Source organism: Mastacembelus armatus, chromosome 17 (genome assembly GCF_900324485.2).
Source record: "Mastacembelus armatus chromosome 17, fMasArm1.2, whole genome shotgun sequence".
In the NCBI taxonomy this organism is placed as follows: domain Eukaryota; kingdom Metazoa; phylum Chordata; class Actinopteri; order Synbranchiformes; family Mastacembelidae; genus Mastacembelus; species Mastacembelus armatus.
The window spans coordinates 24,872,061-24,898,283 of NC_046649.1; the positions used below are offsets into that span (position 1 = coordinate 24,872,061).

The following is a 26,223-nucleotide window of genomic DNA, read 5'->3' on the forward strand; positions in this document are numbered from 1 at the left end:
ATTTTAATTGATGAACAGCATAAAGTCATTTAATTTCTCTGCAGTTTGATTTTTCAGTTTATGGACTGATGACACCTTATTTATTGATCTTACATCTGATTGATTAATTGGAAATTGGGTTTTCACAGCAGAGACACCAGCATCTGAAACAGTGTTGATTCTATTAAAGGTCAACAGGAGGAAGTTGTGACTGTTTCTGTTTGATCTGAAGGTTTGGAGGATCTGGTCCTGGTCCCAGTCCTGGTCTCAGTGCTTCCCAGTAGGGGGTGGAGTCAATCCAGCATGCAGTTGGTGAGAGGCTAATCCTGGACAGATCAGCAGGCTATCACAGGACAGATCAGCAAACACCAAAGTATTGATCCTGGTCCTGGCAGCACCTAATCATATGTATTGGTAATAAAACTGATCACAGATCTCTGATTCCTGTCACTGAGAGTTGAAGGATTTGGGCCATGGTGTGATTAATCTCACTTGTCCGATTGAGTCTGAAGATTATATGTATGTGTTCAGATGTGTAGGTGTAGACCCCCCCTTACTGAGGCTCAGGTGTCCTAGACTCTGATGGCCTGCGGCTGATCTGATCTCAGGTGTGAATCGCAGGAAATGAATCATCTGCTGCTGCAGGACACATGAACACACACATAATTATGTCGTTGTGTGGGCCAATGCCAATACACCTACAATGGTGCAAAGCACAAACCTATCTCAAGGTGGCAGTAGAGAGTCATAATGTCACTTTAGATTTTGGAGAACTCAAAAAAAAAAAAAATCTTTTCACTGGGGGGACCAAACCCTGTTGCTTTGGCAGATTTTGTGAATTGGAGCTTCTGTCACAAAATACTAAAACAACTCACATTATTTTACAAGATGTTAGCAGACTGTAAACAACTATTTACAGTAACCATACAAAAAATATTTTTCTACAATGGAGCAAAAAATCCTTTAAATCCAGTATTGCCACATGATAAATGCAACTGCTTTGCAATATCTGTTTTGAGAAAACCAGAGATATTGTATAAATTGCCAAATTTCTATAGTTTCACAGTTTATTTTATCATATTGACAATATCTGTGACATTGTCTAATTTATATATTTTTATGATGGATGACTACATATGTGCGGTAGCCAACCCCAGGGAGTCATCGAGAAAGCAGCTTCAACAAAGTCTGAACTGAACTCTGAGCTGTGAGTTGATGAACCTGAGATCGAAATTGAGGGTTTGGTTCCAGATCAGTGGACCAGTCAGTCCAACCAAGTCTGAGCTGATTACCTCTGAGTTAACATGAGGACTATAAAAAGCCTTCAACCTAGGTACAGAGATTCACCAGAGCAGTAGAGCAAAAAGGTTTATGTTCTTGACACAGGTGGAATCAGAATTTCTTGTGTTCTTACACAGAACATGAACACATTTTTCTAAAGAAAAGCAACACAGCTGCATTACCAAAGAAGAGGGATCTGGTGTGGGAGAAAACTGCTGCTGGAGTCAATGTATAAGTTTGCAAAACAGTCACATTATGCACAGTCCTTTGATTTAACACTAAACACACTGTTTCTTTAACAGGAGGCTGCAGATGGAAAAGTGCTGGATGGGACTAAAGTTTATTTTCATTTAGGTGCAATCCCATGGACCAAAACCAGCTGAAAGCAGCTCACAGTGAAATATAAGAACATGGATGAAAATTAACTGTTTGGCCCAGATGCATGATGGTGACTGTAGAGAGTTTTGAGAATTTGGCTTCAGTTGTGACCAATGCTCATTAGCCATTGAGGAAAATGTTTAGAAAAATAAATAATTTTTCTTTCAATACATTTAACTCTCTGATCTCATTTGCAAATGATTTCCGTTTGATCATGTCTCTCTTACCAGAGTTTGTGTTTTCAGAGGAAGCCTGCAGCACACAATCAGCTGGACCAGAATGTACCTGGTCAGAGAGCATGCTGGGAAGGAGGGGAGGGGAGACATGAACTGAAACATCCATTTTCTATACTGTTTAGTCCAGTCCAGGGTTGGAGAACAATTGAGAGCTGATGCATTTTGTGTGAAAGCAGTAAAAAGTTGATCATTTTATTTAGTGCAGTCCACATTGGTGAGAAAAGTCTGTTTACTCTTTGTGATTCAGATGATTTTTGTTTGTGTAGTTTTCTGTTTATTCTCGTCACTGTTATGGATCACAACCTTGAAAACAAACCTGATATAATGATAAAGTATTTTTTTCTAAACTTCATCAAAGTTTTCTTTCATTTAAATATCTTCTCTTTATTGACTGAAATGGGAATTTAAATTATTACTATTTGAATCTAAAATGTGGGCTCTTTAAGGCTTAACTGATATGTTGAATTCACCATATTTAAAGATGTTTTATTATATTATTGTCTATACAAAAATCATCCTGTTGTTATTATTTTAGGCCTTTAGAACTATTTTACTGTAGAGGATTTGGGATACCTAACATCCTGACATGAAGCTTATTGTTGTTTCTGTTTTTAACCTTTTATTGTCGTCCTGTAGATGTCGCTGCAGTCACGCTGTCATCACCACGGAAAAGACTTTTAATTTGGCAGTGATGACCCGGATGTTACTGGTTGGTATCCCCGGGTCGGTGATCTCTGAGCTGGCTCTCAGACCATCTGTAGCCCGACTTTACGGTTTGTAACGGTTTTCTGGGTAATGGAGGTCTCTGAAGGCCTGTCCAGATCCCTGCTGGTGTGCTTGATCCTGCTGGTCTCTGAGGTCCCCCCTTTGATCGCTTGGGACGCGGATCTGGAGTTGTTGGACCTGGTGGAGGAGATCCCACAGACCTTCTACCAGTTCCTGTCCCTGGATCAGGTTCGTGCTAGCGGCTAACTGTATCCATGGTAACCGCGTAGCAGCAGCTGGTGGGGTGCTAATGTTAATGTTAATGCTAATGCTAATAGTCTCTGCCACGCACGCTGTTAGCAGCTTGGGGCTAGTTAGCACTGGGAGCTAATGTAGAAAACTGAATCAGTTCAGTCTGGCCAGTTAGTTAAACTGGATTTGAACTGTTCGCGTCCACGCTGACGGCTACAGGTGGTAGCAGCTGTTGTGTTCCAGATGTTTCGCTGAGAGTAGTAATTCGAGGTGATGATCACGTGGTGCAGGCAGAGGTGGCAAAAGTACACACATCCTATACTTAAGTACAAGTACAGATACTTACAGATACTGAAAAAAGACTAGTACTGACTCAGCTCCTTTAACTCCTTTACTCCAGTAAAAGTAAGAAGGTTCATGGTCTGAAATGTACTTAAGTAAAAAGTTAAAATGTTTTTTGTCGTCAGTGACCCACAAAACATCTTTAGGTAACTCAGCAAAACTAAAAAGGTTCCACACAAAAAAAGGGACATTCTTCTTTTATGAACAACCTGCTCAGAGCTGGTACAGGGAACAAAACACATGCACCCTGAATCATTCTTGAACAGGTCTTTAAACACGACCGTGGATGGGGAATGTCTGGCTTTTCCCAAACTGCTGCATCGTCGCTGGACTTGGAAACACTCCCTGGATCCCTTTGTTCCTCCACGTCTCACAGTTTTCTCTCTATCATAACCTGAACACACCTGAACATTTCCCTCTAGTTACGTCTTTACATCGTGTCGTCAACCACAGAGGCTGAAAAGGTAACAAGCCTGTTTAATGTAAGGAGTAGAAAATACAAATATTTGTGTTTAAATGTAGGGAGGAAAAGTAAAAAGTCCTCAGAAAAATAAATACTTAAAGTACAGATACCTGGAAAATCTACTTAATTAAGTACAGTGATGAAGTACTTCTCACTTCTGGCTGCGGGGAACCAGAACTTAGTGACACCCCCTCACCTGTTCACCGTGGGGTGTGGGTTGTGAGGCATACACCGGCGGGAATGGATTCTAAATATTAGCAGATTCTGGATCAGATGTCCTATGCTCAGCCCGGAACCTGAAAACCAGGACCATGATTCAAAGCAGACCTCAGAATCCACTATGACCCGCTTGAAACAGCCGAAGTGAAGCTGCCGCAGGGCGTTTGTGTGCTGAACGCCATATGGAAGGAGCCAATCACAGCATCTGGGCTAAAGTCAGGTGGTGTTTGCTGTCGCTGGTCCTCCTTTTAGAGTGACTAATGTCAAGAATTGAGGACCCAGTCATAACTTCTGCAGTCATTATTGATTAATGCTGCCATTATTTTCTTGATCAAGTTGCCATTTGCGCAACGAAATGACATCTTCTTTATTAATTCTCTGCATCTTCATACAGTTTTATTCTAAATCCAGATGTCACAACAAACATCAGAAATGTGGCTAAAGTTTGAAATGTACCTGAAATGATTCACTGATGAAGATACGAATTACAGATTGACTGATTGGTTGATCAGTTAATCCAGTGCAACAGCATCACAAAACCACAACCGTCAGACTGGATTCTCCCACGAGACTGGACTCTATCATGAGCCTGGACTCGCCGGTCAGACTGGACTCCCGTATCAGACTCCCCTTTCCTGTCAGACTCCCCTCTCCCATCAGACTGAACTCTCCCATCCCATCAGACTCCCCTCTCCCGTCAGACTGGACTCTCCCATGAGACTGGACTCTCCCGTCAGACTCCCCTCTCCCATCAGACTGGACTCTCCCATGAGACTGGACTCTCCCATCAGACTCCCTTCTCCCATCAGACTGGACTCTCCCATCCCGTCAGACTGGACTCTCCCATCCCGTCAGACTCCCCTCTCTTGTCAGACTGGACTCCCCTCTCCCATGAGACTGGACTCTCCCATGAGACTGGACTCTCCCATGAGACTGGACTCTCCTGTCAGACTGGACTGACCTGTCTAACCCTCACTGTGCTGTTGCTGTGTCTGCAGGACGCCTCAGCAGCAGAGATTAAGAAGGCGTATCGTCGTCTGTCTCTCACTCTGCATCCTGATAAAAACAAAGATGAAAATGCTGAAACTCAGTTCCGACAGGTGAGGGGATAAAATGCAGCTGAATAATAATCTGCAGCTGAATCAGAGTAAATTCTGTTGAATGATTCGGTGTAATGATTTGTTTGCAGCTGGTTGCCATTTATGAAGTCCTAAAGGATGAGGAGAGACGGCGCAAGTGAGTCTCACCTGCTCACAACACAGCACCCAACTCGATCTCAGCCAATCAGGGCACAGAGGCAGACTCGTGTAGTCGGGTCTTTGAACTGTCTCTGTCTTTGCAGGTACGATGACATCCTGGTGAATGGGCTTCCTGATTGGAGGCAGCCAGTTTTCTACTACAGACGAGTGAGGAAGATGAGCAATGCTGAGCTTGGCTTCCTCCTCTTCCTCATCCTCACCGTGGGACACTACGCCATCATCTGGTCCATTTACCTGGAGAAACAGCTGGTGAGACAGCCAATCAGAATGGACCTTACACAGTTAATACTAATGCAAAAAGACCCTGTCTTGTGACCTGATGCAAATGTCCCATGTTTCCAGGACGAGCTGCTGAGTAAGAAGAAGAAAGAGAAGAAGAAGAAGCTGAACTCCAGACCTGCCGAAGAGCTTAGGTGTGTTGGCCAGGACCGGACTGAAAGGTATAAATGTGACAGTTACTGGACTCCATTTTTGTAGGTTTGTTTGTGTTTTTCATTGTTTGTTTGTTTCAGAGTTCAGGACCGACCTCACTGGCAGGACATTCTACCTCTAAAACTGAGCATCTGGCTTTACCTGTCCATCAAAAACCTGCCTCAGGCTATCCAGGTTAGGGGAAACTGTTATGACCAGGTCCCAGGTCAGACTGGTTCTCTGGTCCTAGTCTCACTCCTGGTCTCTGTGTTTCAGGAGGTGAAACAATACTATGAGCACTACCAGCAGGTGAAGCAGCAGCAGCAGAGAGAAGAAGCTGAAGCTGAACAAGAAGCTGTGACCAGTACGTACACATTTGCATTTTTTCTTTCCATGCAGTGATTGTGGTTTCTTTAAATTTAACTTGTGATCGTAGTAATAGATAATCAGTTACTATCAATAGTTAGTCAAGTTAGGTTTTTGTGGTGGTGTGTGGTAAATGCGTTCATGGTCTTGGCCACTGAGCAGAGAACTTAAAGTAACATTTAGTAGAGTAACTTCTGGTAAATGCACCAACAGGTCTGGTCCTGGCTGGTCCAGACCCTGTGTCTCTGGACTTCGTCAATATTTTACTTTGCTTGCTGTCGTCTGCTTATCCTCTCAGGAGAAAAACGTACAAAGGTCAAGAAGCCAAAGGCAGAGTTTCCAGTTTATGAGCCACCTTCAGAAAACCTTAACTACCAGAACTACGATCAGACCATGTCCATCGAGGAGATCGAAGACCAGATGGACGACTGGCTGCATGACCACAAGTCTGCCAAGAAGAAGGTATTCATCACTTATTAATCGGATTAGTTTGTACTTGAGTAAGATTAGACACAAACTCTGTAACCTTCATAAATGTCTGCAGACTGACCTGTGGTGTACTGCAGGTGTCAGACACTTGGATGATGTCTTTGTCTCTGTGTTGTCAGGCTGCAGACTGGACTGAGGACGAGCTCAGCCTCCTCAGCAGGTTGATGGTCAAATTTCCAGGAGGAACACCGGGACGATGGGAGAAGATCGCTCATGAACTGGGACGATCAGTGTCTGATGTAAGCCTGATTTAACTGGTTTAAAACCAGTTCAACTTGAATCACACCAGTGATCAGTGTTGTGCTTGAGACAGAAGATGGTTATCAAGTTGATCGTGTCCCAGTAAATCAGGGGTCCCAAACTCCAGTCCTCGAGGTCCACTGTCCTGCTTGTTTTCCAACTATCCCTGCCCTACCCATTGCTGATTACTTGGATCAGGTGTGTTCATCCAATCAGAAACTGGGGATAGTTGGAAAAGAAACAGGACAGTTGACCTCATGGACTGGAGTTGGAGACCCCTGTAATAGAGAGAATGTAAACAAGTTGATGAAGTTCATCAGTGCCAAGTTCAGTTATACAAGGGCTGAAAGACTCGTAGATTCCATTTTCTTGGGGTCATAAACTTTCTCCAAGTCTGTAGAATGCATGAAGACTGGATGGAGTAACGCTTATGACCCGTGCAGGTGGACAAATTTTCCAGCTCTGCCTGCTCTGTGGAGGAGTCGATCCTGATTTAAAGATAATACTTTCCCATCTTGGGATTTCACCAGTTCTGGGGGCTCATTTATAAAATTTCAAATCCATGTCAGCTCAATTTATTTGTATAACAACAAATCACAATACAGTCATCTCAAGGCACTTTACAATAAATCCCTTATGAGCAGTACTTGGCGACAGTGGAGAGGAAAAACTTCCTTCAATGGAAGAAACCTACAGCAGAACCGGGCTCAGTTTGGGCTGCCCCCTGCCTTGACCGGTTACCTGGAGAAACAGTAAACAACAAATTTTCCCGGCCAATGGTGATTGCAGGTGGTGTACAGGTGACATAAGAAGGCAGAAAGTGTTGGCAGCTCTGTGGTTTCTCCAGCTCTGTGCAGCTGGAGCCTCTGACAGCCCTATAGTCTGCTCAAATTACTGACATTAAACTGATATCTGTCTGAAACGTGGCATGCTTACCTTGGAGAACATTTAATATGGAATTTACCTAAAACTAATGGAATCTGTTTTCTTCAACAGGTGACGACTAAAGTCAAACAGATGAAAGACAACGTGAGTCACAGCTCAGGTAAACTCTGCTTATACTGTTTCTGCCGTAAACTGATTCAGGTTCTGCTAGTTCTTGTGTTGGTAACCTCTGTTTTCTGTGATTCAGGTCTGGTGAAGCTGTCAGAACTGAAAGGCCCCCCTCTGTCTCACAGGTCTCCTCCTGTTACCGACAGTGTGACGACTCAAAAGGTGGGTGGATCCTGTGAAGAGGAGGAGGAAGAAGCTCCTGCGGTTCGACGGAGGAACAAAAAGTCTTCGGCAGATGGGGTGGAGGTGAAGGTCAGAGGTCATCGGCAGAGAGATTTTGACACAGCAGCAGTGGAAGAGGAAGAGGCGGAGCCTCAGGAGAACAGGGAGAAGGCTGACCCCGCCCCCTGGACTCAGAACCAACAGAAACTGCTGGAGCTCGCTCTGCAACAGTTTCCTCGAGGAACTGCAGAGCGCTGGGACCGCATTGCTAAGGTGGTCCCTGGGAAGAGCAAGGTGAGGACTAAACAGACAGGTAGATGTCCTTACTGATGGTCTGGCTACTTGTGCGGGCTGATGGTAATTAAAATGGTAAATAAGTCAGATACAGTTGACTTTCTTTTCTATTCTCAAAAGCCTCAAATCTTCTTTATTCTTTTAAAATACCCTCACTATTGTGTCACGTCCCCTCAGTGTGTGACTGGACCACAAGTCAGTGGAGCAAAAGTTCTGTTACTGGGCAGATGTGATCCGAAAAAACGCCCAAATATTGCCATCAGTGGCCTAGCTTGCTAGTAGCTATCTCGCTAACTGTTTATGGACATAAGAAAGTCAAGTCTGCTTCTCCACCATCCACGGAAAGTGGTTCAGCTTCAGCAGCTCTGAACTCCAGAAAGATGCTGCGTCAGCTTTGTGAATGTGCAGCTGTAACAGTAGCAGCAGTGAGTTGGTGAGATGAGGTGTTCTGTCATAATCAAACAGCAGAAAACACCAGACCTTTGTGCTGTTCTGACGAAAGGTGTGAAGTTAAGTATTAGTAATCAATCAGTCAATCAAAATATATGTATGTAGCCAGGGTGCGATTTGCCTGGGGGATGGGGTTTAAATATTCCTACCTCTGCTGAATTATTTTTATCCCTAGTGGGAACAAAATTGATCCCGCCCCATAGTCAATGCTCATTCAAAAACAGATTATATAAAATACCTGAAAGTAAAATATTCAAATCTTTTGAAAATATATCTAAGTGAAACGCTGTTGGCACAAACTATAATAAAACTAGAAACGGACTTTCACTATCAGCGCTCCTGCTCCAAACCCGCTTCCAGTGGCCTTCCATGCACGTCTTTTCGAAATGTCACCTGCACAAAGATTTGCGGAGATGTGGGTGAAAGAGGGTGGACACGCCGCAGATGATCCTTGCACCGGACAGCAGAAAAAAAATACAGAACTGCGTCATCAAAGCAGACTGCCTATTTATTTTTTTATGTTGACAGCACCTTGTGCTATACAGTTATATTGCTCTATTTGAGTAATTAAAAAAGGAGTGTTCAAAAAAATTAAAAGCTTAAAAAATATTCTTATAAAAGTTCAAAATTACTGCAAAATAGCTGTAAGATATAGTTTTATTTATATATATATATATATATATATATATATAAAAAGATACAAAGGTCCACTGAGCTTTTCTATCTGTTCATGAATAAAAACATTTCAACGTTTGTTCATAGGGTTCATTTTTGGGGTGAAACATTATGATTTTAAACTGAGGTTAATATAAAAATTAAGAACAACCATGCAGACACCCCTGTTCCAATTGTGATTATCAGCTGATTGATAACTTATCGATCTGTGTTTTGTCAGGAGGAGTGTATGATTCGTTACAAAATGCTGGCGGAGCTCGTTCAGAAGAGGAAACAGGCCAAGAGCTGATGAAAGGCCCAGAGCCCTGACTCCACCTCCTCCTGTGACCTCAGACTTTCTGTGACAAGGTGAACGGCCAGGTGACAGTGTTAAATCTCTGTGTCCAGATGAACTGCCTCCTTATTGGACTGAGTGGTAGTTTGTTTTTTATGTGTCTGTTGTGACGTTGCACCTGTTCAGGTGTGTTTTTAAAAGTGATGTATCAAAGGAAGCAGGTAACCTGACCTCACAGCTTCATGTGCCTTAGCTCACATATTGTCAATCAACTTCTGTTCAACTGATCAATAAAAGTATTTATTATCCACTGCAGTTTGTTTTTTATCATTTTGTCATGTTTGAAGTTTAAACCTTTATATGTGTGAATAATAAATGAAAATAAACATTAGAGTGAAAGGCAGGGGTCCACCCTGGACAGGTCACCAGTCCATCACAGGGCCACATAGAGACAAACAACCTCACACACTCACACTCACTCCTATGGGCAATTTAGAGTCACCAATCAACCTGACATACATGTTTTTGGACTGTGGGAGGAAACCAGAGTACCTGGAGAAAACCCACACAAGCACAGGGAGAACATGCAGACTCCACACAGAAAGGCCCCTGATGGGTTTCAGACCAGGAACCTTCTTGCTGTGAGGCAACAGTGCTAACCACTAACCCACTGTGCTGTCCTTGAAATGCTTTTTTTTAAGCTTTTGTTAATTTTGTTTGAATGGTTGTGTTTCACATTACATTTGAATTATTGAACAATATTTACTGATGTTAATTACACTTATATCAACCAATACTAACCAATATTAATCAAATGACTCAAGTCATTTACTGCATACCGACCTGGTCTGGGTCCTTGTGGAAGTTGAGCAACTTTTTTGCTTTTCTCAGTTTGTCATTGTTCTTCAGACGGTTGAGTATTTATTTACCTTTATTTTGTTGCAAAAACAAACAAAAACCTAGAAATACTTTCAGCTTATTTCCAGGGGCAAATCTCAATTCCATAACACGTAGACACAATCGATTATTCTTCTTGAAATCTTTATGGACGATACATCGATTCTCAAAAATCAGATGATGATTGGACAGTTCAGTAGAAGATGGATGGGAGGAAAGAACAATCCATGCATTTCTGCACGGACATTTACAGTAGAGTGGAAAGTAATAACTCCAGACACAGTTGGAAGATCTCCAGGACACTGAATTTAGTCCTATTAGCAGCTACTGGTAAAAGGGGACGTGGTTTACAAACATGGACCAAGGAAGACATAAAAACGAAATGACGTGTCAGGATGTTATACTTTTATTCTGAAAGTTCTCCGGTGGCGTAGGCATGCAAACCTCCAATAAACAGAAGAAGAAGGACGAAATCAGGGTTAACGCTAGTTTAACAGTTAGCATATTACTTGGGATTTAAGGATTCATCTTAAGCCATTACAGCTGTTGTAAGTGAACTTTGCGTCTGTGTCCTAAACGCTTTAAATGTTTAATGTGTTTTAGGAATTTGGCTAATTGACATAATTAACTTGACAGTGGCTGAGTTAAGCTAACCGCCCACAGCTAACGGGTTGACGTCACATTTCATAAGCAGTTAGCATCGGAGCTAACAGGCAGATGTTTGCTTACTTGATTTAATTTAATTTAATTAACATGTTCAACCTGTTCATGTTTAACTTTCAGTGAAAGACACGTCTGTCCACTGAATCGATGAGTCCAGTTTCATCAGATCGTTTTACAGCATTTAACTCGTGTTTGAGAACTTCCGTCGCACCAGACTCCGTGAAAAAAACAACGTATTTAGGGATCACCGCCTTTACGTCATGTAAAATAAGATGAGTGATGCTAAACAGTGTGTAGCTTCATATTCGGAAGATTAATAATTAGTTTGTGAATTGATTGTGAATAGTTCACAGCTGTGACATTTTGAGTGTCAGCTTCTATCCGCGTTTATCAACCTGATAATCTTAAGAAGTTAAGATTATTTTAACCATCAGTCCGAGAAAACAGCCTGAAAACAAACTTCCGCTTCTAACAACCAGCCTGTTTGTGTTTCTGCTGAATTTGTCAGCAGAAACAATTTAAATTGAAAATCTGATGCTTGACCTGGTTTGAATTGAGCAGTGGGCATGTATGGATCATGGCACCCTGTCACTGGTGACCTGTCTAAGAGTAATTACCTGTCAGTTATATGTAATTGTAGTCAGCATGTCCAGGTGTTCACCAGTCTCAACTTTCTGTGTCCACAGGTGTGATGTAGTCATGTCTGTGCAGGTGGTGCTGCAGCAGAGGATCAGCTCCGCTCAGGCCCTCCTGCAGCGGGCAGAGCAGCTGTGTCAGGGCGTGGAGGGTCACCAGAAGCTCTGTGCTAAACTGCGAGCTGAGCTGCGCTTCTTACGGCGGGTGGAGGCAGGAGAGCTACAGGTCAAGGAGTCTCACCTACACAGCACCAATCTGACTCACCTGACGGCCATCGTGGAGTCGGCCGAGAGTCTGGAGGACGTGGTGGCTCTGCTGCACGTCTTCACCTACCAGGATGCCTCCGGCCGTCGGCGGACACTGGTAGTGGATGTGGTGGCTAACGGGGGACACACCTGGGTGAAGGCAGTGGGCAGGAAGGCAGAGGCTCTGCACAACATCTGGCAGGGGCGGGGTCAGTATGGAGACAAGAGCATCATCAGGCAGGCAAAGGACTTCCTGCAGGCCAGTCTCCAGCAGCCCATCCACTACCGACACCCTCACATCGTCTTTGCCTTCTATAATGGGGTCTCCTGCCCCATGGCCGACCGCCTCAGGGACATGGGTGTGTCTGTCCGTGGGGACATTGTCGCTGTTAACGCTGTGGTGACAGAGGGAGGAAGTGATGATGATGATGATGATGATGGTGATGGTGATGATGATGAAGATGAAGAAGAAGAAGAAGAAGGACAGGTGGCTGAAGATGACCAAGAAAAGAAGAAGGAGGAGGAGCCATCTGAACTAACCCGGGTGGATCGTGGCACAGTCGTGGCCAGTCTGGCGTTTCCAGCTCAGGTGCAGGTGGAGGAGTGTCGGCGAGTGAACCTGGACATCACCACGCTCATTGCATACGTGTCATCACTGAGTCATGGTCGCTGTCACTTCACCTTCAGGGAGCCAGTGCTGACAGAGCAGGCTGCCCAGGAGCGCTGCCTGCAGGTGCTGCCACAGCTCGACGCCTTTATGGCAGGAAAGCAGCTGTACGCCTGCCGTGCTGCCGTCACTGACTTTCAACTGATCTTGGACACACTGGGGGGTCCAGGCGAGAAGGAGCGTGCTCAGAAGCTGCTGAACCGCATCCACCTGGTGGACGACCAGCCGTCAGAGCGAACGATGCGCCTCACAACTAGCGCCAAGATCAACCAACGCTCACTCATGATTTTCGGCACTGGAGATTCGCTGAGAGCTGTTACCATGACAGCAAACAGCCGATTCATCAGGGCCGCGGCCAATCAGGGTGTCCGATACAGTGTGTTCATCCATCAACCACGAGCTCTGACTGAGGGCAAAGAGTGGAGGGCCTTGCCCATCTGAGGCAGAGAAACCGATGTCAGCTGATCATAAACAGGTGTGAAGCCAATGTGCTGAGTTTATGTTTATGTCAAGATGAATCAGATCAGCTGACTTATTTTGGTTAAATTATTTCAGAATTTATAGTCAAAGCGCAATAAGGCATCAGTCGCTTCCTGCTTGTCAGTCATTTGTCACAGGAGGTTGTATGGTGTCAGCTCATCAGGTAACGAGCAGGGATAGCTTCGGGTGAAACTGCTTTGTGATTTGATGTAAAACGAAACATTTTGGTTGTATCTCTCAATAAAATAAATTACGTCATGAAAACAGGCTCGTCTGTGTTTGGTGCTGATAATGAAACATCTAAATAATTTTTCAGTATGGATCAATGAGGTGCACAGAATGCTCAGCACCACATCTGTCCAGCTGTTCTTTGGACTAATTTAAATCAACAGAGGAAGAACTGAGTTATTAAAGACTAATGACCTCGTACTGAGAGTAAAACCTACTGGTCATCAGTTCACATTAACTTTATTTGTCTGGAAAACTGCCCTGGTCATATTGTACCTGTTGATATATACAATACACCTGGGAAGTCGCATGATTTTGCATTGAATGAAGAAAAGCTGGATTAATGACAATATAACTTAGTAGTATAATAATCTACAATTTAACATTTTAGAAAATAATGTGACCAAGTACAGCTTCAGGATTTTGATTTATGACACGCCCGATGTCTAACAGCGCCTTGCTTTTAATTTGAAAATCTGTAGGCGGACGTGGGTGTGTCGTGTTCAAATGAATGCCTCCAAACGACAGCTGTTAGCCTGCTAGCAGGTGAATAGTAACAGTTTATGAGTTGAGTTTTTGGATAAAATGCCGAGGGTCGGAGCTGAGGAGGAGCTGCGGACTCTAACAGAGGTGAGATACAACTTTAAACACTGATATTTGGTTCAGAATCAAACTTAGAAACTTAGAAAACAAGTTAGCATCTCACTTCAGTTGCTGCTACCCGGCTAGCATGCTAGGCTAACAGGGAGTGTCCATTAAGCTCCATTCAGAACAGCTGGGTTAGTTAGCTTCATGCTAACACAACAACAAGAACTGACCTCAATGTCTGCTTGTTTTGTCTCCCTATATGCCCCTGTCTCCTTCTACTCGTTATATCCTATCTCCTTATATGACCCTGTCTCCTCATCATTTCTCCTCTCCTCCTCCATATCTACTTCTCCTTATGTCTACCCACCACCACCACCTGCTCCTCCTCAGTGTCAGTACCAGTTTCCAGTAGAAACTCTGACAGATCTTCAGGAGGTTCAAGCACTTTTCTCTGATCTCCGTCTCTATGTGGATTTTTACTGTGAGTAATTTACATTTATATTTATGCTTTTTCGTTCAATCCCATATTCACGTTTGCATTTGTTCACTTGTTCATTCATCCATTCTGTGAGTACAGCTGCCACTGCTGTTACACTTGCTATGTCTAACACAAAAACAAATGAGCGGCAGTCTGAGCTTGGAAGAACATGAACGTGACGTCCAACATGTTTCATGTGTCAGCTGGATGGAGGATGGTCTTTGATTCTTCTTTATCTCCAAACTAAATAACCTCTGTTTTAGATGATCAGTACCCTCAGCTGATTAATGAGCAGTCTGACCCTGTGTTTCTCTCTTTCCACAGGTTTTCCGAACAAAGACAAGAAGAGACTGGTTTACCTAGCGGGGACACTTCCTGTGCATTATGAAGGTGAGGCTGTCTGTTCAGGTTATTGGCAGCTGTTCAATCAGGTTATCAATACTGCACCAATATGCCCACCCCGCCCAGTTACAAGTTTCAAGTAAGTGAGATAATTGTGAACGTCAGTAACACAAAAAGAAACAGACATGGTTTAAATCAAGTGTCCAAAACTCTCACGCTGTATCTGTTGAATCTGATCTCGTCTGGATCAGTCTGGTCTCTGTCTGTTGTCTCTACAGGAAGTGTATATAATATCCCAGTGTGCATCTGGCTTCATGAGACCCACCCGGTGTCCCGCCCCCGCTGTTATGTCTGTCCGTCTGTCTCCATGGTGATCAACCCATCCTGTACCTGTGTGGATGCCTTTGGCAACATCAGTCTGGATGGACTGACTAACTGGACCCATGTGAGTCCTGCTGAGCTCGCTGGATCAGACTGGATTTGTTTGGTAGGTAGCTGGTTATCCACTTTCCGGTGGTGAGGTAGCATTCTGGAAAAGTCTGGATCATTCTGGGATGGTCTGAATCAGTCTGGATCATTAAACTGTTTAATAATGGAGTTAGTTTATCACCACATTCCCAAACCCTCAGATCTCTCTGGCTTTGCCTAACCTGATTAGTGAGGTCAGGTTGAGGTTTAGCCAGGTGTGCTAAAACTTTAGGAGTTAGGGTAAGTTTGGATAAGTAAAGATTCACATTGTATATTTAATTAAACAGAAACAGCTTGTCAGTATGTTTGTCAATAGTTAATGTCACTTTCTGTCAGGGTGTGTCCAACCTAACACTGCTTGTGTCTGAGATGAGGCGGGCCTTCCAGAAGGACACGCCCCTTTACACCAGGGGTCCTGTACAAACCCCAAGTCTTGCAGGCATACAGGTCTCACAGTCAGCGACAGGTGAAAGGTCAGAGAGGTGATGACTGATAATTATCAATAAATAATCATGCCTGACTTGCTGCTCAGGGTAAAAATCAATTTTCTCCTCTACAGTTTCCACCATCCCACTGACACCTCCTCCTCCTCCATGACCTCCTCCCCACAGGGCACACGTCTCCCTCTCACTCCCTCCCACCTGCCTGGGAAGAAAGGTAAACTTCCCATTGCTCTCTAACGGTCATGCTAAAAGTTGGCGTTGTAGCTGCGAGCTGTTGAAGCCTCTCCTCCTATTTTGCAGCCAGCCAATGGGAGCAGAGCAGGGAGGTAAAGGTGAGGAGGTCATACACAGAGGAGCTGATGGGAATTGACTTCAGTGCTCCTCCCTCTTCCACCCAGAGCAACCCCTTCTTGAGATCCTCCTCCTCAGGTGAGAGAGGATTGCCCTTGTGCGACATAGATCAGATGAGTAGTGCTGGATTTTCTAATGTCGGCTTAAGTTGTGCAGATATTTCAGTTCTTGGCCCTCACCTGGATTGTAAATTTAAAAAGGTGGATACAGTCACTGAAGATAAGTGTTGGCTCTAGTGGGCATTGACTGGGACCTACCCAGTATATATAGTGATCAGCTGGTTTGTCATTGGCATTCGTACGCAAGGTAACTCTGAAGGAGCAGCAATGATGCAGTGAGGTTGAGAACGGTTCACAAATTAAATGCGCATTTAAATCCTTAATGTTGGCACGACTGTTTCCACTGCTTTGATACAAAGGCACAGATTGTATGATCCGACTGTGTGGTGGCCAAAGCACGAGCATGAGGCACCCTTCAGTAGCCTTCAAATAACTGGGATTACAAAATGATGTGAAATTGTTAGGTAAGAAAAAAACAATCTGGCTAATTGTTAATCCACATAGGAAGACCAGATGACATTTTCATACATCTGCAGGAACAATTCTAAACAAGGTCCTAGTGTTTGCGGTTTTGGGCTGAATCAATGAAACTGACTAGATTCCACATGGTCCTGGTTCCTGCAGGTCCTTCTCCAGACCATCTCAGCAGAATGATGGGAGCAATGAGACTAGGTACAGAGTCCAGCGAACACCACCTGGGTGACTCACCTGTACAGATCATCCAGTCAGATGGAGCCAGGGGCAGATTCAGAATGGGTTCTGGTCCAGCACCTGGCCTACAACTGGACCTTGGTACTAAGAGACTTCAGTCTGTACTGCCAGCTGGAATGGACCACATCAAGGTAAGGAGGACTACAGCAGTTGTCAGTCTTAGGTGTCCTTACTAGGTTTCAGCTGGTCTCAGTCCTCATCTGCTCCCCCTCAGATGGCAGCCCGTCTCCCCTTAGACAAGGCCACCATCTTCTTGTCTCTGATGAGGATGGAGGGACGGAGCTTTAGCCCCAGTGACGTGCTGGAGGCTGTCCAACTTAACAAAGATTTCCCATCAGCCCTGAGGTTCTTGACTCACAGCTGTCCCATCTGTCAGGACCAGGTGACCTTCAGCAAGGTGAGTTACCCAAGTCAGCCAATCAGAGAGCAGACAGCCTCTCCTGGTCTTCGGCAAGAAGACAAAATTGGGTGTTTTTAAAATTTTAACATTATATCTTTAACATTATCTACACAATTACCAGATCTACATGTACAATCTCTCCTGATGCTCAGGCTTCACCAGGATGGATTGTAGTTTTGGATCAGAGTGGTACCTTACTGTGCTGTCATGAGTTCTACCTGTAACAGTTTATTATCTTTCTGATTGGGTGAATACTGTGATTGTTCTGCTGATAACAAGCTTTTATTTCCATGAAAGATGGCCCTGTATTTCTCAGGCAAGAAGGAAATTGCTCCTGACGTGCCAGGTGGTGGCATCTGCCTCGGCAGAGGTAGATTCAGAATAGTTTTTGAATGGAACAGAACAGTGACAGAAACCACTGAAATCAAGGTCAAAGCAAGATCCATCCATCCATCCATCATCTATACCCCCTTATTCCTAACCAGGGTCACAGGGATCTGCTTCAGCCTATCCCAACTCTCTTTGGGTGCAAGGCAGGGGTACATCCTGGACAGGTCACTGAACTTAAGTCCATCGCAGGTCACAGCAACATATTTATTTTTATTTATGGGACGATTTAAGGGAAGATGCAATAATCATGTGTTGACATTTTTGGCCATAATAAATCTGACATTGATCAATCTTTCCACTGGAAATGCAATTTTTTTTTTTATTTTCCCACTGCTTACCATGAAATAGATTAAAAAAAAAAAAACACACAAACACAATTCTGTGGTTTTGTTGGTGTTGTGAGTGGCGCAGACAGTAAGCGACCAGCACCAACAAGTATGCTTGTGAAGTGCAGCTGAATTAAGTTGTGGTCTTTGCCTCTGATCTCTTGAAACATCACAGCAGCACTGAGGTCCAGAAGACTGAAAGACGATTTCCAGAAACCCAGAGGTTTCAGTCAAGACCTTTCTTACTGTTCCAAGAGCCCAACCAGATCTGTAGCTCTACATAGTTGACCTGTCAGCCCAGTGCTGGCTCCCCTTGACTTTTCTTTTTTTTTTTTTTTTGGTTCCACCACATACCGAGTTATTGGCCCAGGTCCACCCAGCCTCTCTGCTCAGCACAACAAGCACTGCTAGTAGTTTCCTGCTCAAAATTCATTGTGTGTAATGACTGAGCCCATGGCCCCCAGGTTCTGAATCACTGTCCTTCTAGGGTTTGATTTGTTTTTGTCTTTCATTTCATTATTCATGCTGTGTCCCTTGCTTTTGTCTTCTGCAGCTTGTGAAGATAAAGACTAAATAACTCACCGTCTCTGCTGGTGTTTCCTGCAGATCATCACCATGACTCACTGCTCCTGCTTCCTGTGTCAGACGTGTTTTAAGACATTTTTCTCAGCAGCCATTAAAGAGCGAAGCATTGATCAGCTGGTTTGTCCTCAGTGTGGCAAACCTGAGATCAGAGGTCAGGGTGGGATGGAGGAGTCCATGGACTACTTCAACCTGTTGGACACTCAGGTGAGGGGTCACCTGGAGACACAGTTGGTTTCTTACATCAGAGTTTTTCATCAATAAAACTTCACTGGTTGTAAACAAAATTAACTGTAAACTACATAAACGGTAACATTTCACACTAATTCTATGTGTTTGTGGCGTTTGTAGATCCGCCACTTTCTGCCTCCTCAGCTCCACGAACTTTTCCAGAGGAAACTCAGAGATCGAGCTCTGCAGGAGATGCCGAACTTCTGCTGGTGTGCTCATGTAAGTCAGGGTGCAACAGGGTGTCCAAAGACCAGACCACATGGACCTGAACACTAGTTGATTTAACGGTTGGTCATCAAAAAAATAACAGCGATCAGTAATGACCATCAATGAATCATGTGTCCATTGTTAAGCAAATACGATTGGCATTATCCATTTAATCTGGTGGGCTCCTGATGACCTGGCTTAGCTGTTTCTGACCTCAGAAATTGATATGGCCACCAGCCTCTGCAGCTGATTTACCTTTGTGTGTCGCAGTGTTCGTTCGGCATGCTTCATGAGGCCGACCGCTTGAGGATGGACTGTCCCAGCTGTAAGAAGAGTACCTGTTCCCAGTGCAGATCACCTGTAAGATTCACGTAGTAACTCACACATGTTGTGTACATACCAAACTCAGGTTGGTCTCAACAAGTTGTACAGTCTGTGTAATCACACAAACACATGTGTTGTTGGTTCACACATGCCAGGTTTCTGTGGTCGTATTACTCTCAGATCTGATCAGTGACATGAATGCTGTTTCTGTGCAGTGGTCTCCTCTGCATCAGGGGCTCTCCTGTGAGCAGTTCAGAGTCTGGCAGCAGCAGAACCAGCCGGACCCTCACACCAACACCCTGCTCAGCTACAACAGCATCGGTACAAACACGACACTGGTCTTAAAACGGGTCATTGGGGGCCAGGCCCCCTGCCACTGTACCATTCAGCCCTGTTTCCACTGCAGGAACAAACCATATTCTCTCTTCAGGAGGTTATTGTAAATAAAGTCCAGTTTTTTCTGGGTTGTGGCAGTGATGTTGATCCTGATTGGGCAGGTTTCACTTCACATTGTAACAGGAATGAGAACAGATGTTTGCTGCATCTGTTTGGAGCAGAACAAGCAGTAAAACCTTGATATAAAACAACCAACATGTCTGGCTTTATTAGAGTCTGTGGGGAGTAGTCGTTCAGAGGCAGCAGGCGTCCCATTATTAAAAGCAAAAGTAGAGAAGAAGAGTTGTCACAGATACACAGACACAGCAGGAGACATTGAAAAGAACTGATGAGCTAAGTAAAAAAACGTCTTTACGATCCTGGAGTCTGGGGCAAGTTCAGGTTGGACTCATAACTGACCTGATTCTTCTCTGTCCAGCAAACACACAAAGTCGTCCTGCTGTTGACTTTTTACTGTAGAACACAGTAGAAAAATAAGTAGAACCAGATTACAGGTTGGTGAGTTCTCGCAGTGGAAAAGAGCTTCTAATGGCTGATATATATATATATATATATATATATATATATATACTGTGATCTAGATTCCCGCATTGTTAAATGCATGACCATCTGTTTACTGTGTAGAGTCTGATGTTGTCTAATGTGGTTCTACTGTGTGACTCCTGTTGTGCGTTTGTGTGTCCTCAGAGTGTCCAAAGTGTCAGTTCATCTTCAGTTTGTCTAAAGGAGGCTGTCTTCACTTCACCTGCAGTCAGTGTCAGCATCAGTTCTGTGGAGGCTGCAGTCAGACCTTCAGTCAGGGAGCTGTGAGTCTGTCCTCTGCTTCTACTGGGTTCTGCCTTCAGAATCTACTGTCAGGTTCCACTCGGTTCTTTAGTCAGGTTCTGCTGTGTTCTACTGTGAGGTTCAACTGGGATCTGCCACCAGGTTCTATTGTGTTCTACTGTCAGGTTCCACTCTGTTCTATAGTCAGGTTCTGCTGTGTTCTGCTGTCAGGTTCCACTGGGATCTGCCATCAGGTTCTGCTGTGTTCTACTGTCAGGTTCAACTGGGATCTGCCATCAGTTTCTGTTGTGTTCTTCTGTCAGGTTCAACTGGGATCTGCCATCAGGTTCTATTGGGTTCTGCCTTCAGGTTCTACTGTGTTCTATTGTCAGGTTTCACTCTGTTCTATAGTCTATTATAGGTTCTATTGGGATCTGTCATTAGGTTCTACTGTGCTCTACAGTCAGGTTCTACAGGGTTGTATAGTCAGGTTCTACTGGGTTCTGCCTTCAGTTTCTACAGGGTTCACTGTCAGGTTCTACTGGGTCCCATAGTTAGGTTCTGTTGTGTTCTGCTGTCAAGTTCTACTGTGATCTGCTGTCACTTTCTACTGTCAGGTTCTACTGGGTTCTACTGCCATGTTCGACAGATGGATAACGGTTGAAAATAGAGCAGTTTGTTTAAAGAGTCATTAAAGTCAGTCAATTTAAACTTCTCCAGACCGGAGGTATTATAGATCTCAGGTGTGACTTATTTTGACGTAGGCTTGTGGTTTCTCTGCTGACTGTGGAACCAAAGGTCTTCATGCTCACCACCCCAGAGACTGCCTGTACCACCTGAGAGACTGGAGCATACCCCGTCTACACCTGCTACTACAGGTGAGAAACATCTGGGAGACTGTACCCAAGTGATGTGTGGACAGTACTGGTTAGGAAGTGTCCTTGTTGATGAGGTGGATTGTATTTTTTTTCTCTCTCAGCATTATCGAGTGTCTCCTTCCTGGTTGGACCCAGCTAGTAGTGACTCACCTGACATAAGTCAGATAGGTGAGTGTGAGGTTTCTTGTCCTTAATTATGGCTTTTATACCTTCCATTTTTATATAACTGAGGGTTCTTTGTGTAACTGTTAAAATGCGTGGACTTTGTATTTTTGTGCTGGTTTACGTGGCCCCATGGATCCTGGGGATGGTTGTTTCATTTGACTATGCTCTTTATTCACTGTACCTGTGTTTATTTTCAGGAGTGTGTTCAGTTTTGGAGTTGAGAGATGATGGCAACAGAAGGGAGGAGCCCTGTGGACGACCTGCTCTACCTGAATACAGAGGATACTGCCAGTAAGACCTCTGAGCCCCGTCTACCAATAGCCTGTTTTCAGTGCTGACTACTGGTCTGATGCCAGTTGGAATATGTTATCTTCCAAGTTCACCTGTACAGGCGTGTTGGTCTTGTGATCAGGTATACAGTCTCTACCTATCTGTTCCGGCAGGTTGCACTACAAGGAGCGTTTGGTGGAATTGATCAACCGTTGTCGTGCTGACCCAGCAGTCCTCTTCAGTCCAGCAGAAACAATGGCAGAGCTGCACCGCTGGCACATTGCTTTGCCAACCAGAAAACCAGATGAACCAGAGCCCCTGTTCTCTCATCGCCTCTATCTGGTTAGTGACATCTGTAAAACAATTCTTTCAAATTTCCTTAATCAACACTCTTTGGTCTTTGGAAGGTCTGTGGGTTGATCCGTAAGTGATGGATTTAAGCAGTGTTAATTTTGACACCAGATTTTAATTTAGTTTTAGTCATAGTCTTTTGACTAAAATGCAATTTTAGTTTTAGTCATATTTCAGTCATCTGCTTTGTTTTAGTTTTAGTCTAGTTTTAGTCGACTAAATAGCATAAGATTTTAGTTGACTAAATCTACTGTAGTTTTAGTCGACTAAAATCTATTGGGTTTAATTTAAGTGTAATTTAGTGAAACTATTGTAATATACAAAATATTCTAAATTAAAATGAAATGAAAAACAAGTTTCATTAAACTTATATGGAATATGGCCTTTCCATAAAAGACCAAAAATTAGATATGCATCGTTTATAACTTGCATATGCCATTCTTCATTCTTTAAAGCAAAAGTGCAACTCCAAAATATTTAAGAGAAAAACTGTATTTAGCAGTAATGACATTGCATCAAACATGAAACTGACCCATATATCTTCTCTTTGTTTTCTCCCAGCTGTTTCCATTTCATTATAGTCTAGGGTTTAGTTGAATGAAAATATTTGCAGTTATCAGTAATGGCATGTGGGACCAAATTATGGGACCAAAATGTTTCTATTAATTCAGGATTTTATCCCAAATTTGTGTATACGTTTACCGATTTAATAGAGTGTGGAGTTTTTAAACATTTGTTTGCCTGGAGTTTTTTATGAAATGAAAAGCCAATCACAAGCAGGATCCTCTCTCTCTCTTTAGGCACTGACCAATAGTGTTCCCCTCAGAAAGCAGCGACGCTCTCAACTCAAACCCACTGATGACCTTTGTCCTCTTAACTCTGCTGTGGGTGCTGTAACCCCGCCACCTCACTTGCTGCTGAGAGACTGACCCCACCAACTCCTGACCCACCAGCCACACATCAGAGCTCAGTGTCACTATAGTAACCAATAACCCTTATTTAAATGGTGATATTTGGAAACAAGTTATATGTGATCACACCCTCACCTGTTTATTGTCAGTGGCATCTGATTGGCTGTCTGATACACAGCCAGAGAAACAAACATACTCTAGTAGAAGAATAAAAGGGACCAAAAAAGAAGCAATCAGGTAGAGTTCGGGACGTATGTTTACTATAACACGCTGAATGTTTATGAGCATTTTGAGATGTCGTAACAAGCTGATGATGCTTATGAGCCTTGCCTCAGTATTCCAGGACCTATTTCTGTTGCAGTCGGTATGAGCACCAGTTAGCATGTGTTAGCATGAATTAATGCTGATCAGTGGAATGTTGAGCCTTTTCCTTGGAGCAGTGTATTAGTATCAATTGTGATGACAGTTGAAACCTTCAGACTCCAGTTTTAGTTCCTTTTGCACTTTAACTATTTAAATAAAGATAAATGAGTATTTTAAGACTTACAGTTGGAAGTTTGCAGCAGACACTGGTAAAACTTATTTATTTGAAGCTTTTTCTTAAATGAAAAGTAAAAACTGTTAAAACCATATTGGAGGTCTAAGGATGATCCAGCGACACTGTGTAGAGAAAGAGTTTTTTGTATGTCATGTTTATTTGTGATCTTTTAACAAACTAAATGCATTTTAGTTTTGGTTGATGTCTCATTTCTTTATCAATTTCTATGTTAATGTGCATGAGAAATCCCTTGTGCTCACAGAAATGGAGATTTAGCCAAGTTCATCTGCTGAAGACCAGGTGAGATTGTCAAACCCTCCACAGCAGCTTCTGACTGGACCTTGAGGTGAGACTGAATTGTTTCAAAGTTCAAAAATCAAATTTCAGTGACAATATTTTGCGTGAAACGTCTTTTATGTACAACCTTTATGTATAACCCTTTTTAATGTGGTCAGATTAGAGGAATATTTGGTCCAAGTGTGATGCTGCTGGTACTGAAGATAAGTTCACTATGCATGAGTTTTATGATATTGAACACTTGCTGGACTTGCTATAGTATGACCTCTAGTATGATTTCTTGTAGTGTTGCATGGTACAGCGATGCTCAGTGGTGTCTTTAGACATAAAATCTTTCAGGTTTCAGCGTGAACATTTTGAGCTCAGCCCTCAGCATATTTGGTCACAGGTTCCCATTAACCCTAAGTCAATACCAGGTCAGCTCCAAGGCCACAGACTGATCTTGGATTGAATTGGAACTAATTAAAGCATCAGAGACAGGGGCAGTAATTTAGTGATGCACATAAAACAGGAAGCAGGAGGAAGGTGCAGATTTCCTGACTAATAGTCACAAACCCATAAAATGTTCCAGTGGGAACACTCAGTCTGGCCTCTTTGGATATTTCAAGAAGAAAAATAAAGTTAAATGAGAAAGTACATTAAACTGTAGGAAATGAAGCTTAGGGTCAAACATTAAAACTATCACAGACTTAACTTCTGGTTTCAACACAAACCAGTGGGAAAATCTTCTGCCAAACTGTCCCTAAGTTACACACAAAAACCATTTGTCTCCTTTGCACATTGTTGTGTGGCCACAGCTGGACAGACAATTATTTGTTATATAAATAAATATTAATACTTTAAGCTCCTAGGAAAAAGAGAAGCTGACTGCTCAGGCAAAGTACAGCATGTTGCCTTGGCATTCATGAAACAACTATATGTAGACTAAACGACAGTGAACTGAAAGACAAGTTAAACAAACCTGTTTTGAGATGTGTGTGTCTATGTAATAGCAGTTTTTAATACATATATTATGTATGTAGGTGAAACGTCCCCAACCACCAAAGAAAATATAAGCCTAGTGCAGTTACAGCTCAGCCCCTGATCATTGGGTAAAAACTGGGTAAAAACTGCACTGGTCGCCATTATTGTGTTTTGATTAGTAGTGAAGAGAAGAATATACTTTTTAAACATCACTACACGGCACTTTGCTTAGGAAAGACCAGACTTCACATTGCACAGAAACCCAACAAATCCCTTATGAGCAGCACTTAGTGACTATGAACCTCCAGCAGAACCGGGCTAAGTTTGGGATAGATGGATGCTAATGTTGCAGCCTTAATTATCTGTGCTGCAATGTAAAGACATGGGTGATGTGTACATGTACCTGGGCAGGTGTGTCTTAAAACCAACACCAAATCACTGGAGCAAGCTTAATAATCAAATAAATAACTCGTTATTCTCCACATTTCAAAATATATACACCATAAACCATTAAAAGAATAATCCATTTTACTTTCTGTAAAATAATAAATAAATAAAGCTTTGATCATAAAACAGGAAACTCATCAGACTGTTTAACAAAATAAAAGCCCTAACGTTATGATCATCAGGCCATTGATCAGGGATCAGAGGTCATCAGTGTATGAACTCTGCTGATAAGAACCATCACATTGAGCCAAAGTCAACAAGGTGCCCCAGAGTAAACTCTACACAGTATGAGGAGAACAAGGGGTTTTGAAATAATCGCACAGGTCCTTCTGTTTAGTTTTAATACATATATGTATGGCTTTATGTATTTAGGAGCAGTTACTTTATTTCAGTAGAGAAGCACATAAGTTTCTGTGTTAATATATAAATTAATGACATTATTGCCTGAATGACATTGAAGCGGCAGTATCTGACCAGCAGAGGGCAGAAGAACAGAATCACCGGCTCAGTGACAGATTAATAATTTAGCTCCGATTACTTACATTGACAATTATGATTAGTAAAAAAGGCAAGAGACTGGGGGGATGGACAGAGCAGGTGATGAGGAGACTGTTAATGTCCTCACATTAATGTAGGATGTCCATCAACCAATCACATTCACCCCACAGGAAGCCATATGTTATATTTCATAATGTTCTGTAAATCTAGTTAACTTGAGTGGAGACCTGTGAGTGTAAGTCAACAGTCCTGAGTTGCAACAATAAAAAAATGATCTGATGTCTACTAAGAGTGAATCAAACTTGCAAACCTGAACCAAAGAGAACAGAAGTTGCAGTTCAACATCTCACCTGTTCAAGTTATTCCTTTTCAGACTCGGACTCCGTCTATAAGAAACTGCTTAAATTATAAAAACTTATTTTCAAGTGGAATCGATCTGTGTCCACATCGCCACACCGGAGCAACACAAAAACAGGTAAATGTCCAACCTGCATCACAGC

The 26,223-nt window shown here is 43.1% G+C and overlaps 3 protein-coding genes across 7 annotated transcripts; all 3 read left to right on the forward strand.

The window, feature by feature from the left end:
- Positions 1 to 2,576: 2,576 nt before the first annotated feature.
- dnajc1 (DnaJ (Hsp40) homolog, subfamily C, member 1) lies at positions 2,577 to 9,843 on the forward strand. Its single transcript, XM_026314513.1, has 12 exons — positions 2,577 to 2,828; positions 4,854 to 4,955; positions 5,045 to 5,091; positions 5,198 to 5,363; positions 5,457 to 5,554; positions 5,627 to 5,720; positions 5,802 to 5,889; positions 6,190 to 6,353; positions 6,500 to 6,619; positions 7,617 to 7,665; positions 7,753 to 8,129; positions 9,475 to 9,843. Exons 1-12 carry the CDS (start codon positions 2,670 to 2,672, stop codon positions 9,541 to 9,543), a joined length of 1,533 nt encoding a protein of 510 aa, XP_026170298.1. The 5' UTR covers positions 2,577 to 2,669; the 3' UTR covers positions 9,544 to 9,843.
- Positions 9,844 to 10,826: 983 nt separating this feature from the next.
- On the forward strand, positions 10,827 to 13,383 carry c17h7orf25 (chromosome 17 C7orf25 homolog). Its single transcript, XM_026312590.1, has 2 exons — positions 10,827 to 10,973; positions 11,775 to 13,383. Exon 2 carries the CDS (start codon positions 11,788 to 11,790, stop codon positions 13,075 to 13,077), a length of 1,290 nt encoding a protein of 429 aa, XP_026168375.1. The 5' UTR covers positions 10,827 to 10,973; positions 11,775 to 11,787; the 3' UTR covers positions 13,078 to 13,383.
- A 452-nt stretch (positions 13,384 to 13,835) lies between these two features.
- On the forward strand, positions 13,836 to 23,709 carry LOC113135001 (E3 ubiquitin-protein ligase RNF31). 5 transcript variants are annotated; one of them, XM_026314630.1, is made up of 19 exons: positions 13,836 to 13,974; positions 14,323 to 14,413; positions 14,735 to 14,800; positions 15,031 to 15,239; positions 15,557 to 15,702; positions 15,780 to 15,877; positions 15,964 to 16,092; positions 16,698 to 16,915; positions 16,999 to 17,181; positions 18,507 to 18,689; positions 18,834 to 18,932; positions 19,191 to 19,280; positions 19,460 to 19,565; positions 20,328 to 20,446; positions 21,170 to 21,283; positions 21,385 to 21,451; positions 21,646 to 21,739; positions 21,892 to 22,060; positions 22,870 to 23,709. In XM_026314630.1, the coding sequence occupies exons 1-19, from the start codon at positions 13,930 to 13,932 to the stop codon at positions 22,996 to 22,998; spliced, it is 2,355 nt and encodes a 784-aa protein (XP_026170415.1). In that variant the 5' UTR covers positions 13,836 to 13,929; the 3' UTR covers positions 22,999 to 23,709. The 5 variants fall into 5 exon arrangements, with proteins under 5 accessions (XP_026170415.1, XP_026170416.1, XP_026170417.1 ...); XM_026314631.1 differs by having other exon boundaries at positions 15,557 to 15,693; XM_026314632.1 differs by having other exon boundaries at positions 15,031 to 15,197.
- The last annotated feature ends 2,514 nt before the right edge of the window (positions 23,710 to 26,223 follow it).